This window comes from Pelophylax lessonae, assembly GCF_965119305.1.
Source record: "Pelophylax lessonae genome assembly, chromosome: 2".
Taxonomy (NCBI): Eukaryota; Metazoa; Chordata; class Amphibia; order Anura; family Ranidae; genus Pelophylax; species Pelophylax lessonae.
The window spans coordinates 735913515-735930769 of NC_138769.1; the positions used below are offsets into that span (position 1 = coordinate 735913515).

Consider the following 17255-nt stretch of genomic DNA (forward strand, 5'->3'; position numbering starts at 1 on the left):
AGTTACACCAGGGAGAATGACAGACGGCTGTGTTTACATCAGCCGCCTGCCTTTCTCCCTCTCCAGCGGGAGATCGCGAGTGACCGGCAGACATCGGAGCCGCTGGTCACTCGCACGGGGATGGCAGTGAACGAGCGGGGGTGGGAGCGCGACTCCGGCAGCGCGCGCTCGCCCCCTATTGGCTCGCGGGCTTTGCCCAGGGGGGGCTGACCGCCACAGTATATGTACTTGCGGCAGTCGGCAAGTGGTTAAGAGTATACACTGCTCAAAAAAATTAAAGGAATACTTTGAAACCACTTCAGATTTAATGAGGAAAAATATCATGCTGTATATCTATATTGATATGCAGTGGCGGCTGGTGAAGTTTTAAGATGGGGGGGCGCAAGACCCCGCCCTTCTATTTTGGCCCCTCCCATTTCTCAGAAGCCACACCCCTTATAGACCCCACCCATTTTGTCCCCTGTATTTTGCTTGCGTGAACCAATTCTCCCAATATATCACATATTAAGGGCTCCATCAGTACTAGTATATCCCATAATAGGGAGCAGGGGCCCTATTATGGGATACACTGACAGAGTGGCACAAACCCCACAGTACAGGCCCCTTGTACAAACCCCACAGTACAGACTCCCTAGCACAAACCCCACAGTACAGGCCCCTTGTACAAACCCCACAGTACAGACCCCCTAGCACAGACCACACAGTACATGCCCCCTTTCAATGTAGTGACCAGCGTACATGCCACCTTTCAATGTAGTGACCAGCGTACATGCCCCCTTTCAATGTAGTGACCAGTATACAGGCCCCCTTTCAATGTAGTGACCAGTATACAGGCCCCCTTTCAATGTAGTGACCAGCGTACATGCCCCCTTTCAATGCAGTGACCAGCGTGCATGCCCCCTTTCAATGCAGTGACCAGCGTGCATGCCCCCTTTCAATGCAGTGACCAGCGTGCATGCCCCCTTTCAATACAGTGACCAGCGTACATGCCCCCTGCAGAGGTATGGCAGTGGGAGAGATGGGATCAGGCAGAGGGATGGTGGTGGGAGAGATGGGATCAGGCAGAGGGATGGTGGTGGGAGAGATGGGATCAGGCAGAGGGATGGAGGTGAGAGAGATGGGATCAGGCAGAGGGATGGTGGTGGGAGAGATGGGATCAGGCAAAGGGATGGCGGTGGGAGGGATGAGGGCATGAGGCAGAGAGGGATGGCAGTGGGAGGGATGGTCATGGGATGAGGCAGAGCAGAGGGGGATGGCGGTGGAAAGGCTGGATGGATGGATGGTCATGGGATGAGGCAGAACAGAGGGGGATGGCGGTGGAAAGGCTGGATGGATGGATGGTCATGGGATGAGGCAGAGCAGAGGGGGATGGCGGTGGAAAGGCTGGATGGTTGGATGATCATGGGATGAGGCAGAGCAGAGGGGGATGGCGGTGGGAAAGGCTGGATGGATGGATGGTCATGGGATGAGGCAGAGCAGAGGGGGACGGCGGTGGAAAGGCTGGATGGATGGATGGTCATGGGATGAGGCAGAGCAGAGGGGGATGGCGGTGGAACGGCGGAATGGATGGATGGTCATGGGATGAGGCAGAGCAGAGGGGGACGGCGGTGGAAAGGCTGGATGGATGGATGGCCATGGGATGAGGCAGAGCAGAGGGGGATGGCGGTGGAAAGGCTGGATGGATGGATGGTCATGGGATGAGGCAGAGCAGAGGGGGACGGCGGTGGAAAGGCTGGATGGATGGATGGATGGATGGATGGTCATGGGATGAGGCAGAGCAGAGGGGGATGGCGGTGGAAAGGCTGGATGGATGGATGGTCATGGGATGAGGCAGAGCAGAGGGGGACGGCGGTGGAAAGGCTGGATGGATGGATGGATGGTCATGGGATGAGGCAGAGCAGAGGGGGATGGCGGTGGAAAGGCTGGATGGATGGATGGATGGTCATGGGATGAGGCAGAGCAGAGGGGGATGGCGGTGGAAAGGCTGGATGGATGGATGGATGGATGGTCATGGGATGAGGCAGAGCAGAGGGGGATGGCGGTGGAAAGGCTGGATGGATGGATGGTCATGGGATGAGGCAGAGCAGAGGGGGACGGCGGTGGAAAGGCTGGATGGATGGATGGATGGTCATGGGATGAGGCAGAGCAGAGGGGGACGGCGGTGGAAAGGCTGGATGGATGGATGGTCATGGAATGAGGCAGAGCAGAGGGGGATGGCGGTGGAAAGGCTGGATGGATGGATGGATGGTCATGGGATGAGGCAGAGCAGAGGGGGATGGCGGTGGAAAGGCTGGATGGATGGATGGTCATGGGATGAGGCAGAGCAGAGGGGGATGGCGGTGGAAAGGCTGGATGGATGGATGGATGGTCATGGGATGAGGCAGAGCAGAGGGGGATGGCGGTGGAAAGGCTGGATGGATGGATGGTCATGGGATGAGGCAGAGCAGAGGGGGACGGCGGTGGAAAGGCTGGATGGATGGATGGTCATGGGATGAGGCAGAGCAGGGGGGGACGGCGGTGGAAAGGCTGGATGGATGGATGGATGGTCATGGGATGAGGCAGAGCAGAGGGGGATGGCGGTGGAAAGGCTGGATGGATGGTCATGGCCCATGATGACCATCCATCCAGCCTTTCCACCGCCATCCCCCTCTGCTCTGCCTCATCCCATGACTCATGGGATGAGGCAGAGCAGAGGGGGATGGCGGTGGAAAAGCTGGATGGGTGGTCATGGAGGACTGACAGGACAGGAGGACCACGAGGACTCACCGGTGGTGATGTCTTCTTCCAGCAGATGACCTCCGGTGGTCTGGTCTCCTCTCCGGTGCCGCCGTCACTCCCGTCCGGTGTCCACCCGACTCCATCGCCCGCGGTCCGGTCCACTGCTGCGAGTGACGTCAGCGGGGTCAGCGTTGGATGTCCTGGATGCTGTGATTGGTCCAGGCTGGAGGCTGGACCAATCACAGCCAGGAATCCACGAAGTGGGGGTTTCCAAGGAATCTGCCTTGCGCCCAGGTTACGCCCCCCACGCCCCCCAGAAGGCAGCCAATCGGCGCCTCTTCTGGGTGGTAACCCCACCCCCCCACCCCCTCCACATCGGCTGGCGGCGGCGGCGAACGCAATTTTTTTTTTTTTTTCAAACTTTATTGCTCGTTTTGCAATCTTTTTTTTTTTTTTTATCTTTTTTTTTTTTCTTCCTTTTTTCAGGGGGGGCGGCGCCACTGCTGATATGGACTGGGTAATGTTAGGATCTATACTGGTATGGACTGGGTAATGTGTTAGGATCTATACTGGTATGGACTGACATGGACCTACCGAGGGCAGAATTCACAGGCACCCCTAAAATCAAAGTGAAAAAATGATGCAGCAGGTGAGTCAATTTTGCTGAAATTTCATTGCAGCGACTCAGAATGGTCCTCAGTAGTTTGTATGGCCCCCACGTGCTTGTATGCATGTCTGATACCGTCAGGGCATGCTCCTAATGAGACGACGGATGGTGTCCTGGGGTATTTCCTCTTAGATCTGGACCAGGGCATCACTGAGCTCACAGGTGGCATCGGATAAACCGAAACATAATGTTCCAGAGGTGTTCTATTGGAATTAGGTCAGGTGTTTCTGATTGTTTGGTCGGAGACATTCACACCAGTGTCCTGCTGGAGGTCATTTTGTAGGACTCTGGCAGAGCTCATCCTGTTCCTCCTTACACAGAGGAACAGATACCGGTCCTGCTGATGGGTTAAGGACCTTCTATGGCCCTGTCCAGCTCTCCTAGAGTAACTGCCTGTCTCCTGGAATCTCCTCCATGCTCTTGAGACTGTGCTGGGAGACACAGAAAACCTTTCTATCAATGGGATGTATTGATGTGCCATCCTGGAGGAGTTTGACTGCCTGTGCATCCTCTATAGGGTCCAGGTATCACCTCATGCTACCAGTAGTGACACTGACCCTAGCCAAATGCAAAACTAGTTAAAAACAGTCAGAAAAGATGAGGAAAAAAATGTCACTGGCCTCCACCTGTAAAACCATTCCTGTTTTGGAGGTTGTCTCATTGTTGCCCATCTAGTGCAACTGTTGGTAATTTCTTCAACACCAAAGCAGCTGAAACTGATTAACAACACCCTCCGTTACTTAACTGACCCGATAAATATCCCAGGAGTTTAATTGATTAAATTCTGTACTCTGAATAAAAAGTTTTCCTTTAATTTTTTTTAACAGAAATATGTAGCAGAAAACAAATTGGCCGAAAATTTTGATTTTTAAATTTTTTTGGGAATGTTATATATCAGAATGTAAAAAATATTGTTTTTTTTTTTTTTCAAAATTCTCGCTCTTTTTTTCAAAAATTAAAAATTGCACAGGTAATCAAATACCACCAAAAGAAAGCTCTATTTGTGGGGAAAAAAAGGACATAAATTTAATTTGGGTACAGCTTCGCACGACCGCGCAATTGTCCGTTAAATGAATGCAGTGCCGAATCGCAAAATATAGCCTGGTCAGGAATGGGGCAAAATCTTCCGGTCTTAAAGCGGTTAAAAATACACTCATTGAGGATTTTTTTGTCAAAGACATGTAGCTAAATACATTTTGGCCTAAATATATGACAAAGATTGAATATTTTGGATATTTTTTAACTGTCAAAGTAGAAAATGTCAATTTTTTCACAAAATTTTTGCTCTTTTTTTATTAATATTGCAAAAAATGAAAAGCGCAGAGGTGATCAAATACCACCAAAAGAAAGCTCTGTTTGTGGGAAAAAAAGGACGTAAATTTAGTTTGGGTACGGCATTGCATGATCGCGCAATTGTCCGTTAAAATAAGGCAGTGCCGAATCGCAAAATATAGCCTGGTCAAGAATAGGGTAAAATCTTCCGGTCTTAAAGCAGTTAAAAATACGCTCATTGAGGATTTTTTTGTCAAAGACATGTAGCTAAATACATTTTGGCCTAAATATATGACAACAATTGAATATTTTGGATATTTTTTAACTGTCAAAGTAGAAAATGTCAATTTTTTCGCAAAATTTTTGCTCTTTTTTTATTAATATCGCAAAAAATAAAAAGCGCAGAGGTGATCAAATACCACCAAAAGGAAGCTCTGTTTGTGGGGAAAAAAAGGACGTAAATTTCGTTTGGGTACGGCATTGCATGAGCACGCAATTGTCAGTTAAAGTCGCGCAGTGCCAAGTTGCAAAAAGTGGCCTGGACGTAAAGCAGGAAAATCCTCCGGTGGTAAAGTGGTTAAAACAATGAATGTTTCACTCTAAATTTGCTTCTGGTCAGAATTCTCCTTAAAGTCTGTTTGATTTCCTTGTTGCGGAGGAAATATATGATTGGATTGGCCATATGAGGCACAAACGAGTACAGAAAAAGAAGGATGGTGCTCGAATCAGACTTTATCGTGACTGAAGGAATATTATTTACAATGTAGACAAAAAGTCGGGGGGTGTAATACAACGCGATGACCAGCAAATGGGTCACACAGGTGTAAAACGCCTTCTGAAGGCTCTCTGAGCGTGTCAATGAGATGGTCACTATTATTTTGATGTATGAAAGTAATATCAGTCCCAGAGGCAGTAGAAGAACAACCAAAGCGCATACAAAGACTGCCCACTTTGAGCTTGATATGTCGGAACACGCTAAAATTGCATATGCCGTATAGCCACAGAACAAACTGTTCAATTTGTTGGCACCACACAGAGGGATCTGAGATGCTAGAACGGCAACGGCTGTATTTGTAGAGGTGGCCAAAATCATCCAGCAGATGCCACAGGAAATGGTGGCTACTTTATTGGTAATTATGGACGTGTATCGCAGTGGATAGCAGATGGCCACGTAGCGATCTGCGGCCATCAGCATCAAGAGGTAGGAATCCAAGCTTCCAAAATAATGAACCAAGAAGATTTGGAATATGCACATTTTTAAAGAAATGGTGGAAGCTCCAAACCAATATCCGGCAATAGATTTTGGTAAAGTCACGGTGTCAAATAGCAGGTCAGAGGCGGCAAGGTTGGCTATGATCAGGTACATAGGCTGATGCAGGTGTTCAGTAAAGCTGACCAAACCTAAGACAGTGCCGTTGGCAGTCAGGGATATCATATAGGCAAAAAACATCATGGCAGATACCAAGCCGTAAAATGCATCAGGTAGACCAGGAAATCCAACCAATGTAATTTCAGACACTGCAGTTTGATTGGACATTTGGTCTTCTGGCAAAAGACCTAAGGCAGAAAACATATCTTATACTGAACTGAACAAATAAAATATAGAATTAGATTGACAATTTAGTTTTCTGTATATATTGATATTCCTGAAATTATGCCTTTCGTAAAAACAAGTAGGCCTGTTTGATGGTTTTCGGAACTCAACCATTCATGCAGATTAGAGCTGCACGATTAATCGTATGAAAATCGCGATCTCGATTCACCCCCCCTGACGATCTAAACCTGACATATTCTCGATTCTTTGCATAGCTGAGGGAGCAGAGAAAACAGCTGTGGAAAACTCCCAGTAACTATAAACAAAATGATTACATTGTGTCTTTCCTCCCACAAACGCCTATCAGCATTAAGTCTCCCAGTAACTATAAACAAAAATGATTACATTGTATCTTTTCCTTCCCTCTGCCAGGGAGAAAGGAAGTTTAACCTCTTAAAGACTAGACCTTTTTATGACACTTGTTGCTTGCAAGTTTAAAATCATTTTTTTTTGCTAGAAAAGTACTTAGAACCCCCAAACATTTTATATATTTTTTTAGCAGAGACCCTACAGAATAAAATGGCGATTGTTGTAATATTTTATGTCACACTGTATTTGCGCAGCAGTCTTTCAAACGCAATTAATAAACTTTAATGAATAAAAAAAAAACGTAACAGTAAAGTTATCCCAATTTTTTTGTTACACAGAGAATCGTGAGAGAATCGTGATCTTTATTCCAAGCTAAAAAATCGTGATTCTCATTTTGGCCAGAATAGTGCAGCTCTAATGCAGATTGTTACAAAGTTTCTTTGTTAAACCTTTAACTTCATCCAATGTTTTCTTACCTGTGTAAGGGGTTAGCTCGGTAGCGGGTGTGGGTGACCCCTTGGGGGGTTCGTTACACAGAGAGACAGCCGAGGAGTGGTTGAAAACAACGGTCTATGGTTTATTCTTTCAATTTGCTGGAAACAAGTGCAAGCATCCAAACAGCATAAATCAAACAAACATAAAATAAACCCTGGCCACTGTGGGCGTCTACCTTCACAACACAGGAAACTACCTATGGTGTCTGTCCCAACCTACTGCTAGGCAGACACTGCTGGTCATACAGCAGGAAACCAATAGTCTTTGTTTTCTTTTCACATAGAAAAAGTCCAACACCACCTCACCTTCAGAAGTCTTTCTCAGCTCACAGCTCTCCTTAATGCACAAAGCCTCAGGATGCAGCAATCAGTAGTCATCCTCTGGATAACTCATAGAGGCCTTAATTGCCTCATTCTGAATAGCTGAAGCTTTTTCAGCGTCCTAAACCTTTCTGGCTACCTCTCGCAGCCGACACCTAATAGTAATTGGTGAATTGTCTAAACAAGGCAGAAATGTATCTCCCATCTGTGACAACACCCACAGATTTACCTGACTTCCTGTCACACCTGTTATCTACCGTTTGACGCTTTGTTTGGGTCACTTTTGTAGTATCAGGTAGGTCCATCTTTCCTTTGGAACAACTTGAATGCTTCAGAACATAGACTTTTCTGTTCTGGAAACATTTTGCTTGGAAATATGGTCTCTATTGAAGCATACAGTTCCTTCCTATCTAATGTACTGTATATGCATTCATATTGTGAACCCCTAGTTCCATCTCAACCCAAAAGTGATGTCTAGTATACAAGTCTTTGGACTTTGTAGACTCGTAGAGTTCAGAGAAGTTATTGTCACACATGTGGATTGTGGCTGGTGTGGTGATATACTGTGGTTTGGTGGGTTATATAGCTTCTAATGTACACTATGGTTTGCAAGGTCCCACAGATTCTAAGGTACATTGTGGTTTGGAGGGTCCCACAGCTTCTAAGGTACACTGTGATTTAGAGGGGTCACACAGCTTATAAGCTACACTTTGGTTTGGAGGCTCCCATAGCTTCTAAGGTACACTGTGGTTTGAAAGGTCTTACAGCTTCTATGGTACACTATGGTTTGGAGAGTGTCATAGCTTCTAAGGTACACTGTGGTTTTGAGGGTCACACAGCTTCTAAGGTACATGATGGTTTGGAGGGTTATACAGCTTCTAAGGTACATTGTGGTTTGGTGGGTTATACAACTTCTAAGGTACACTATGGTTTGCAAGGTCCCACAGATTCTAAGGGACATCGTGGTTTGGAGGGTTCCACAGCTTCTAAGGTACACTGTGATTTAGAGGGTCACAGCTTCTAAGGTACACTTTGGTTTGGAGGGTCCCATAGCTTCTAAGGTACACTGTGGTTTGGAGGGCACTTTAGGTTCTAAGGTACACTGTGGTTTGGTGGGTCTAACAGCTTCAAAGGTACATTGTGGTTTGGAGGGTCCTACAGCTTCAAAGGTACATTGTGGTTTGGAGGGTCCTACAGCCTCTAAGGTACACTGTGGTTTAAAGGGTCCTACGGATTCTAAGGTACATTGTGGTTTGGAGGGTCCCACGGCTTCTAAGGTAACTGTGGTTTGCAGGGTCATACAGCTTCTAAAGTACATTGTGGTTTGGAGGGTCCTAGAGCCTCTATGGTACACTGTGGTTTGAAGGGTCCCACAGCTTCTAAAGTACATTGTGGTTTAGAGGATCCCACAGCTTCTAAGGTACACTGTGGTTTAGAGGGTCACACAGCTTCTAAAGTACACTGTAGTTTGGAGGGTCCCATGGCTTCTAAGGTACATTGTGGTTTGAAGGTTCCTACAGCTTCTATGGTACACTGTGGTTTGGAGAGTGTCACAGCTTCTAAGGTACACTGTGGTTTTGAGGGCCACACAGCTTCCAAGGTACACTAGGGTTTGGAGGGTTCTACAGCTTCTATGGTACACTGTGGTTTGGAGGGTCAGACAGCTTCTAAGGTACACTGTGGTTTAGAGGGTCAAAAAGCTTCTAAAGTATGCTGTGGATTAGAGGATCACGCAGCTTCTAAGGCAGTGTTTCTCAAACTTTTTTCAGTCACGGCACCCTTTAAAATTACAGACTATCTCAAGGCAACCTTTGAAGTTTTGGACAGTCCCAAGGCACACCATTCTAAAATGTAAAAAAAATGATTCTAATAGTTTTACATACAATAATAAAGCAACATCCACACACGTAGGACACCCAACGTTAGAGGTGATTTATTATTTCAAAGCAAATACACTTTTGCACCCTGGTACTGACTAGTATTCCAATGTTTCTCTTCTCCCTCAATTTCTTTCCATCAGTCAGCTAATATGAACCCAGTGCTGGTGGAGAGGGACAGAGAAGGTTCAAACAAGGATGATGTGGAGGTGACAGACATCCTCCTTATCAACTGATGAAATCACTGGTTGTTAGAATGTGTGTGTAGAAAGTCATAAAAGTGCATAATGAAAACCTGTGGCTTTGTGTAGCTAAAAGGCAGGCTTCATCCACCTGCTGGCTTGTATAGGATTTTTGATAAATTTTTAAGCATTTTGTCAAGGCACCCCTAAAGAAGTGTCGAGGCAGCCTGGTTAAAAAAGGCTGTTCTAAGGTACACTGTGGTTTGAAGGGTACTACAGCATCTAAGGTACACCGTGTTTGGAGGGTCCCATGGCATCTAAGGTACACTGTGTTTGGAGGGTCCGACAACTTCTAAGGTACACCGTGTTCGGAGGGTCCCACAACTTCTAAGGTACACTGTGTTTGGAGGGTCCCACAACTTCTAAGGTACACTGGGGTTTGGAGGTTCACACAACTTCTAAGGTACACCGTGTTTGGAGGGTCCTACAACTTCTAAGGTACACCGTGTTTGGAGGGTCCTACAGCATCTAAGGTACACTGGGGTTTGGAGGTTCACACAACTTCTAAGGTACACCGTGTTTGGAGGGTCCTACAACTTCTAAGGTACACCGTGTTTGGAGGGTCCCACAGCTTCTAAGGTACACCGTGTTTGGAGGGTCCCACAGCTTCTAAGGTACACCGTGTTTGGAGGGTCCCACAACTTCTAAGGTACACCGTGTTTGGAGGGTCCCACAACTTCTAAGGTACACCGTGTTTGGAGGGTCCCACAACTTCTAAGGTACACCGTGTTTGGAGGGTCCCACAACTTCTAAGGTACACTGTGTTTGGAGGGTCCCACAGCTTCTAAGGTACACTGTGGTTTGAAGAGTCCAACAGCTTCCAAAGTACACTGGGGTTTGGAAAATCCCACAACTTCTAAGGTAACACTTTGGGTTTAAAGGGTTCCACTGCCTCTTAGGTACATTGTGGTTTGGAGGTTCCCACAACTTCTAAGATACACTATAATTTGGAGGAACCTACAGCTGGTGCTACCATGACAGAGGTGAGAAACACCAACATCTAGGGATCAGTAAAAATATCCATGGGATAGCAAGTAAATACAGACAAGGAAAATTAGTCTTTTCCTTGTCTTCTCCTTAGGTTTCACCTACTCTGTTAATTGCCTTGCACTCTTTTCTGTTACCCTGCGTCTGTGTGTTTACTGTCCCTGCCTCTTACTGTTGTTTCTTGTGCAGTCTTGTTGTCTAGTGTCTTCTTGCTTGTTGTTGCTGCTAGTTATATCCTTTGCTCTTGGCAATTTCTAGTTACCAGCTAGTAAATCCTGAGGGCCACACAATGACGATTGCTAACCAGACAACATCTGCTCTGTCAAGGACACTTGAGAAAGACTTGAAAGGTGCCATCATCCATTTACTGATGGCGCTTTTCCACTGCATGGTACGGATCGGTTTGGCGCTTTTCCACTGCATGGTACCGCATGGTACGGGTTACAATGGTTTGGTACGGTTTGGTACAGCGACGCTTTTCCACTCCATGGTACAGCTTGGTACGGCTCGCTTAAACAGTACCACCTCGGTTGGGGTTCCAAGCAGGCTGTACCGATACCATATCCCACAATCCTTTGCATGCAGCATTGATTGTTTGTCACTACTAGTCACTGATTGGTCAGAGAATCGTTGTAATCCCACCCACTTACTACTTAGTGGAAAAGCAAACCAAGCTGAGTAGAGCCTATACAGTGCTGAAAGGTGCCGACTCGTACCACGCAGTGGAAAAGCAAACTGAGCCGAGCTGGGCCAAGCAGTGCCGAGTGGAGCCGAGCCGGTCCTTGCAATGGAAAAGTGCAACAAGTTGACCTACTAAAGGCAAACAGGCTGTTTAATTTTTAAGGGATTTTTCCTTTAGCATACTGCATCTGGTGGATACCCAGTCATATTCTAGGAAGATAACACAATAGAGGACTTTTGCCCTCATTTCTGTTCCTTACCTCATCCCCTAAGCTAAAGGAAAATGTCCTTTTAAAGTTAACAGCCTATTCACCTTTAGTAAACCAACCCCTTATTGTCCTCTGTTGACAGATGATGGTACTTTTTAAGCCACATAAATAGGAAGAGCCTGGTCATCCTCAGAGTCATTGACAGAGCAGATGTTGTTATATTGGCAACCACAATTAATCACCAAAAGTATTGGGACGCCTGCCTTTACACACACATAAACTTTAATGACATCCCAGTCTTAGTCTGTAGGGTTCAATATTGAGTTGGCCCACCCTTTGCAGCTATAACAGCTTCAACTCTTCTGGGAAGGCCGTCCACAAGGTTTAGGAGTGTGTCTATGGGAATGTTTGACTTTTCTTCCAGAAGCGCATTTATGAGGTCAGGCACTGATCTGGACAAGAAGGTCTGCGCTCTAATTCATCCCAAAGCTGTTCTATTGGGTAGAGGTCAGGACTCTGTGGAGGCCAGTCAAGTTCCTCCACCCCAAACTCGCTCATCCATGTCTTTATGGACCTTGCATGGTGCATTGGTCCAAATCATTTGGTGGAGGGGGGATTATGGTGTGGAGTTGTTTTTCAGGGGTTGGACTGGGCCCCCTGGTTCCAGTGAAGGGAACTCTTAAGGCGTCAGCATACCAAGACATTTTGGACAATTTTTATGCTCCCAACTTTGTGGGGATGGCCCCTTCCTGTTCCAACATGACTGCGCATCAGTCCTGACCTCAACTCGATAGAACACCTTTGGGATGAATTAGAATGAAGACTGCGAACCAGGCCTTCACATCCACATCAGTGCCTGACCTAAAAAATGTGCTTCGGGAAGAATGGTCAAACATTCCCATAGACACACTCCTATGGCCAGCCTTCCCAGAAGAGTTGAAGCTGCAAAGGGTGGGCCAACTCAATATTGAACCTTACGGACTAAGACTGGGATGCCATTAAAGTTCAAGTGCATGTAAAGGCAGGCGTCCCAATACTTTTGGTAATATAGGGTATCATCCTGTGGCTCTAAAGTAAAAATACACTAGACGGTGGGATTGCAGTAGAAACAGCTGTAAGAGGCAGAGATGGAAAACACAAAAGAAGAATGTAAGGTCATTACCAGACAAGGTGAAGACTATGGTCCCATAAACTAACTTAGACAGGGAAATATGCTCCTGCCAAACCAGAAGAGGTAAGATACACCAGAGACTGCTATGAGATCAGGGCAGATATGAGCGCTGGCATGGTCTAGGCCCCAGACAAGCAGTGAAATTAGGATGATTTTTGGTAGTTTTAAGGGTGCAATGGTCTTCAAGCAGCTCCTGAGGGTTATGGAAGCTTCTTTTACCAAAGTTACCTGGACCTGTTCTTTATTGTCTCTCATTAGACTCTTAGTTTTATGGATTTTCTTTTCTTTTTTTTTCTTTTTTTTTTTTTACAGAAAGAAAAAAGTGTGAAAAGTTAAATAAAAGAATCAAAATGAAAGCACAGAAATAAATAGATATAAAAATAATGAACACTCAGAGCCATGGGGGCCTTCCTGCACTGTGCCACCTGCTGCCTACACACAGTCACTGCCAGAGGCTCCAGCTGTCACATTCCCCCTGCTCTCTCCTCTCCCCTCTCCCCTCTCCCCTCCTCTCCCTCTCCATCTCCCTTCTTCTTCCATATCTTCTCCTACTCCCTTCTTCTTCACTCTTCTGTCCTCTCCTCCCCTTTCCCTTCTTCTTCCATCTCCTCCCCTCTCCTCTCCCGCTCCATTCTCCTCCCCTCTCCTCTCCCGCTCCATCCTCCTCTCCATCTCCCTTCTTCCATCTCTTTTCCTACTCCCTTCTTCTTCCTTCTTCTGTCCTCTCTTCCCCTCTCCCCCCTCACTTCTCCTCTCCTCTCCTCTCCTCTCTTCCATATTTCCCCTTCTTCCTCCCTCACCTCCCCTTTCCCTTCTTCTTTCCTCCCCTCTCCTCCTCTCCTTCTTCTCTCTTTTATCTCCCCTCACCTTTGCTTCCCCTCTCCTCTCCTTGTTCCCCCTCTCCTCTCTTTTCTCTCCCCTCTCCTCGTCTCTCCTCACCTTTGCCTCCCCTCTCCTCTCTTTTGTCTCCCCTCTCCTTTTTGTCTCCTCTCTCCTCTCTTTTGTCTCTCCTTTCCTCTTCTCCACTCTCCTCTCTTTTGTCTCCCCTCTCCTCATTTCCCCTCTCCTCTCTTTTGTCTCTCCTCTCTTCATCTCCCTCTCCTCTCTTTTGTCTCTCCTCGTCTCCCCTCTCCTCTCCTTTGTCTCCCCTCTCCCCATCTCCCCTCTCCTCTCTTTTGCCTCCCCTCTCCTTGTCTCCTCTCGCCAATCCTTAGTCTCCCCTCTCCTCATCTCCCCTCTCCTATCTTTTGTCTCCCCTCTCCTTTTTGTCTCCTCTCCTCTTCTCCACTCTCCTCTCTTTTGTCTCCCCTCTCCTCATCTCCCCTCTTTTGTCTCTCCTCGTCTACCCTCTCCTCTCCTTTATCTCCCCTCTCCTCTTCTCCACTGTCCTCTCTTTTGTCTCCCCTCTCCTCATCTCCCCTCTCCTATCTTTCATCTTTCCTCTCCTCTCCTCTCCTCTTCTCTCCTCTCCTCTCTTTTGCCTCCCCTCTCCTTGTCTCGTCTCCCCTCTCCTCTCTTTTGTCTCCCTTCTCCTCTCCTTTGTCTTCCCTCTCCTCTCCTTTGTCTCCCCTCTCCTTTGTCTCCACTCTCCTCTCATTTGTCTCCCCTCTCCTCTCCTTTGTCTCCTCTCTCCTTTGTCTCCCCTCTCCTCCTTTCTGTCTCCCCTCTCCTCTCTTCTCTTCTACCCTCTGCTCTCTTTCCTTGCACTTCTCTCCCCTCTCCTTCCCTTCCCTTGTTTTCTTCTCTCCTCTTCTCCCTTCCTCTCTTTCTACCCTCTCTTCTCCTTCCCCCTTCGTTCTCTCCCTCCTCTTCTCCTCTCCCCCTTCTGCCATCTCCTATCCTCCCCTTTTTTCCTCCCTCTTCTGTCCTCAGCCCCCTCTCCTCTCCCTTCTCTCCCGTCCTCCACTCTTCTCCTGTAAGCTCAGATATTATGCAGCCCAGCTTTTACCTGCTTAACCACAGCTACAGGGCGCTCCACAAACCACGCGCACCGTCCCTGGCTGGGAGAATGGGAATAAAACTAACAGAGAAAGCAAAGCTGCTCCTTCCACCACTTTCAGGACAATGATCGACCACAGACGTCCATCAACGGCCATTATATACCTGATTGGTTGGATCAAAAAGGCTAAAATCTGGCTTGGAAATACCCAGTCCGGTCTAACCTAAGGCTCCGTTCACACCTGAGCTCGTTTTGTGAGCTTATTTTTTTTTACTTAAGTGGTTTGCGCTCAACAATCGTGGCAAACCCATGCTAGTTAACCCCCCCCCCCCCCCTTGTTATAGCAGTAAAGTTAAATGTAAAAAATGAACAAATAAAGTTTTATAAATATAATAAAATAAAAAAAATGTAAGCACCCTGTCGCCCCCGTGCCACACATTTGAACACCAACAGTATAGGGTGCAAATGTGTATGTAAACAACAATTGCGCAACGCATTTTGGGTATCGCCGCCCACACGGGAGTGAGAGAAATCATTTTAAGTTCCCTCATTTACAGTTAAATCTAAATTGATGAGCCATAAAGGCATTTAACCACTTCTTGACCGGGCCTTTTTCTGACACTTGTTTACGAGTTAAAATCAGTTTTTTTTTTGCTATAAAATGACTTGGAACCTCCAAACATGATATATATATATACAGGGCTTTTTCTCAGCGGGAACGCGGGGGAACGCAGTTCCGGCACCTCCCGAACTGAATGTATGTAATGGCAAGGGTTGCTGGAGGATCTATTGATGCTGGAGGGGATCTATTATTGCTGGGGAGGTCTATTGTTGCTGGTAGGGGAGATATTGTTGCTGGGGAGGTCTATTGTTGCTGGTAGGGGATCTATTATTGCTGGGGAGGTCTATTGTTGCTAGTAGGGGAGCTATTGTTGCTGGGGAGGTCTATTGTTGCTGATAGGGGAGCTATTGTTGCTGGGGAGGTCTATTGTTGCTGGTAGGGGAGCTATTGTTGCTGGGGAGGTCTATTGTTGCTTGTAGGGGAGCTATTGTTGCTGGGGAGGTCTATTGTTGCTGGTAGGGGATCTATTATTGCTGGGGAGGTCTATTGTTGCTAGTAGGGGAGCTATTGTTGCTGGGGAGGTCTATTGTTGCTGGTAGGGGAGCTATTGTTGCTGATGTTGGTCTTACGTTGCAGGGGGTCAATCGTTGCTGGGAGAGATCTACTGTTGAGGTGGGGATCTGATGTTGCAGGCAGCTGAATGGTCTATTGATGCTGGCTGTTGGGTGTCCAGTGTTGCTAAATCTATTTTACTGCCTTTCTTGTTATCGTTAACAAATTCCATACAAAATACTTAGCACCACAAAATGATACTTGGTTCTGTATTCTCTAAAAGGGGTGGTACTGAGAGGAGGGTAGGGGGTGGAACCAAGGGACGGTGCTTGGAGGTGGGTAGGGGGCGGAGTCAAAGGGTAACTCAGGAGGGAGAAGTTCCTGCATCTATTCTCTGAGAAAAAAAGCCCTGTATATATATATATATATATATATATATATATATATATATATATATATATATATATATATATATATATATATATATATATATATATATATATATATATATATATATATATATATATATAAATATATATATATTTTTTTTTAGCAGAGACCCTAGAGAATAAAATGGAGATTGTTGCAATATTTTTTTATCACACTGTATTTGCGCAGCGGTCTTACAAACGCAATTTTTTGGGGAAAAAATTCACTTTTTTTAATAAAAAAATAGGAAAACAGTAAAGTTAGCCCAATTTTTTTTTTATTTTTTTTAATGTGAAAGATAATGTTACACCAAGTAAATAGATACCCAACTTGTCATGCTTCAAAATTGCGCACGCTTGCGGAATAGCGACAAACATTGATACTTAAAAATCCCCCATAGGCGACACTTTAAAAATGTTTACAGGTTACCTGATTAGAGTTACAGAGGAGGTTCTAGTGCTAGCATTATTGCTCTCACTCTAACGATCGCAGCGATACCTCACATGTGTGGTTTGAACACCGTTTACTTATGTGGGCGTGACTTGCATATGCGTTCGCTTCTGCGCGCGAGCTAACGGTGAGGGGGCGCTTTAATTTTTTCCTTACTATTTATTTTATTTTTCTTATTTTTACACAGTTTAAAAAAAAAATGTGATCATTTTTATTCCTATTACAAGGAATGTAAACATTCCTTGTAATAGAAATAGGCAGGACAGGTCCTCTTTAATGTGAGATCTGGCATCAAAAAGACCTCACACCTCACATCTACACTAAAAAGAAAAAAAAAAAAAAAAAAGTATTTTTTTTTTTTTTTAATCTTTTTTCTCTGTTTTGTGAAAGCAGTCTTGAAGTCTGACGCATTTGGCATTTATTTACCCAACACAGCCTCGTCTTTTTATTTTGTAGAAAAAAATATATATATATATATATATATTATTATATTGGGTTTGTGTGCACTAAAATTATTTTGAAAATTATTGAAGATTTTTTCTGAAAATGAAAATATTGATATAAATACAAACAAATTATATACATGATATTGGTTTCAATATGATCCTCAAACTACAGCCCTCCATCTGTTGCAGAACTACCCATCCCATGAGGCATTGTAAATCTCTGACATTCATAGACATGATTAGGCATGATGGGAATTGTAGTTCCTGAACAACTGGGGGGGGGGGGGCATAGTTTGAAGACCCCCTGCAAACTGGAGGAAAGTTGAAAACTAATC

The 17255-nt window shown here is 45.7% G+C and overlaps 1 protein-coding gene and 1 long non-coding RNA gene across 2 annotated transcripts in view; one reads left to right on the forward strand and one right to left on the reverse strand.

The window, feature by feature from the left end:
• Nucleotides 1–5234: 5234 nt before the first annotated feature.
• LOC309548347 (olfactory receptor 1E16-like) lies at nt 5235–6194 on the reverse strand (the record flags this gene model as incomplete). Its single annotated transcript, XM_082248284.1, has 1 exon — nt 5235–6194. One exon carries the CDS (start codon nt 6192–6194, stop codon nt 5235–5237), a length of 960 nt encoding a protein of 319 aa, XP_082104410.1.
• An 8969-nt stretch (nt 6195–15163) lies between these two features.
• LOC309547181 overlaps nt 15164–17255 on the forward strand; it is a 683824-nt gene continuing 681732 nt past the window's right edge. The window contains exons 1-2 of the long non-coding RNA XR_014224961.1: nt 15164–15304; nt 15625–15954. This is a non-coding gene — a long non-coding RNA (uncharacterized lncRNA). The remainder of the gene's footprint in view (nt 15305–15624; nt 15955–17255) is intronic.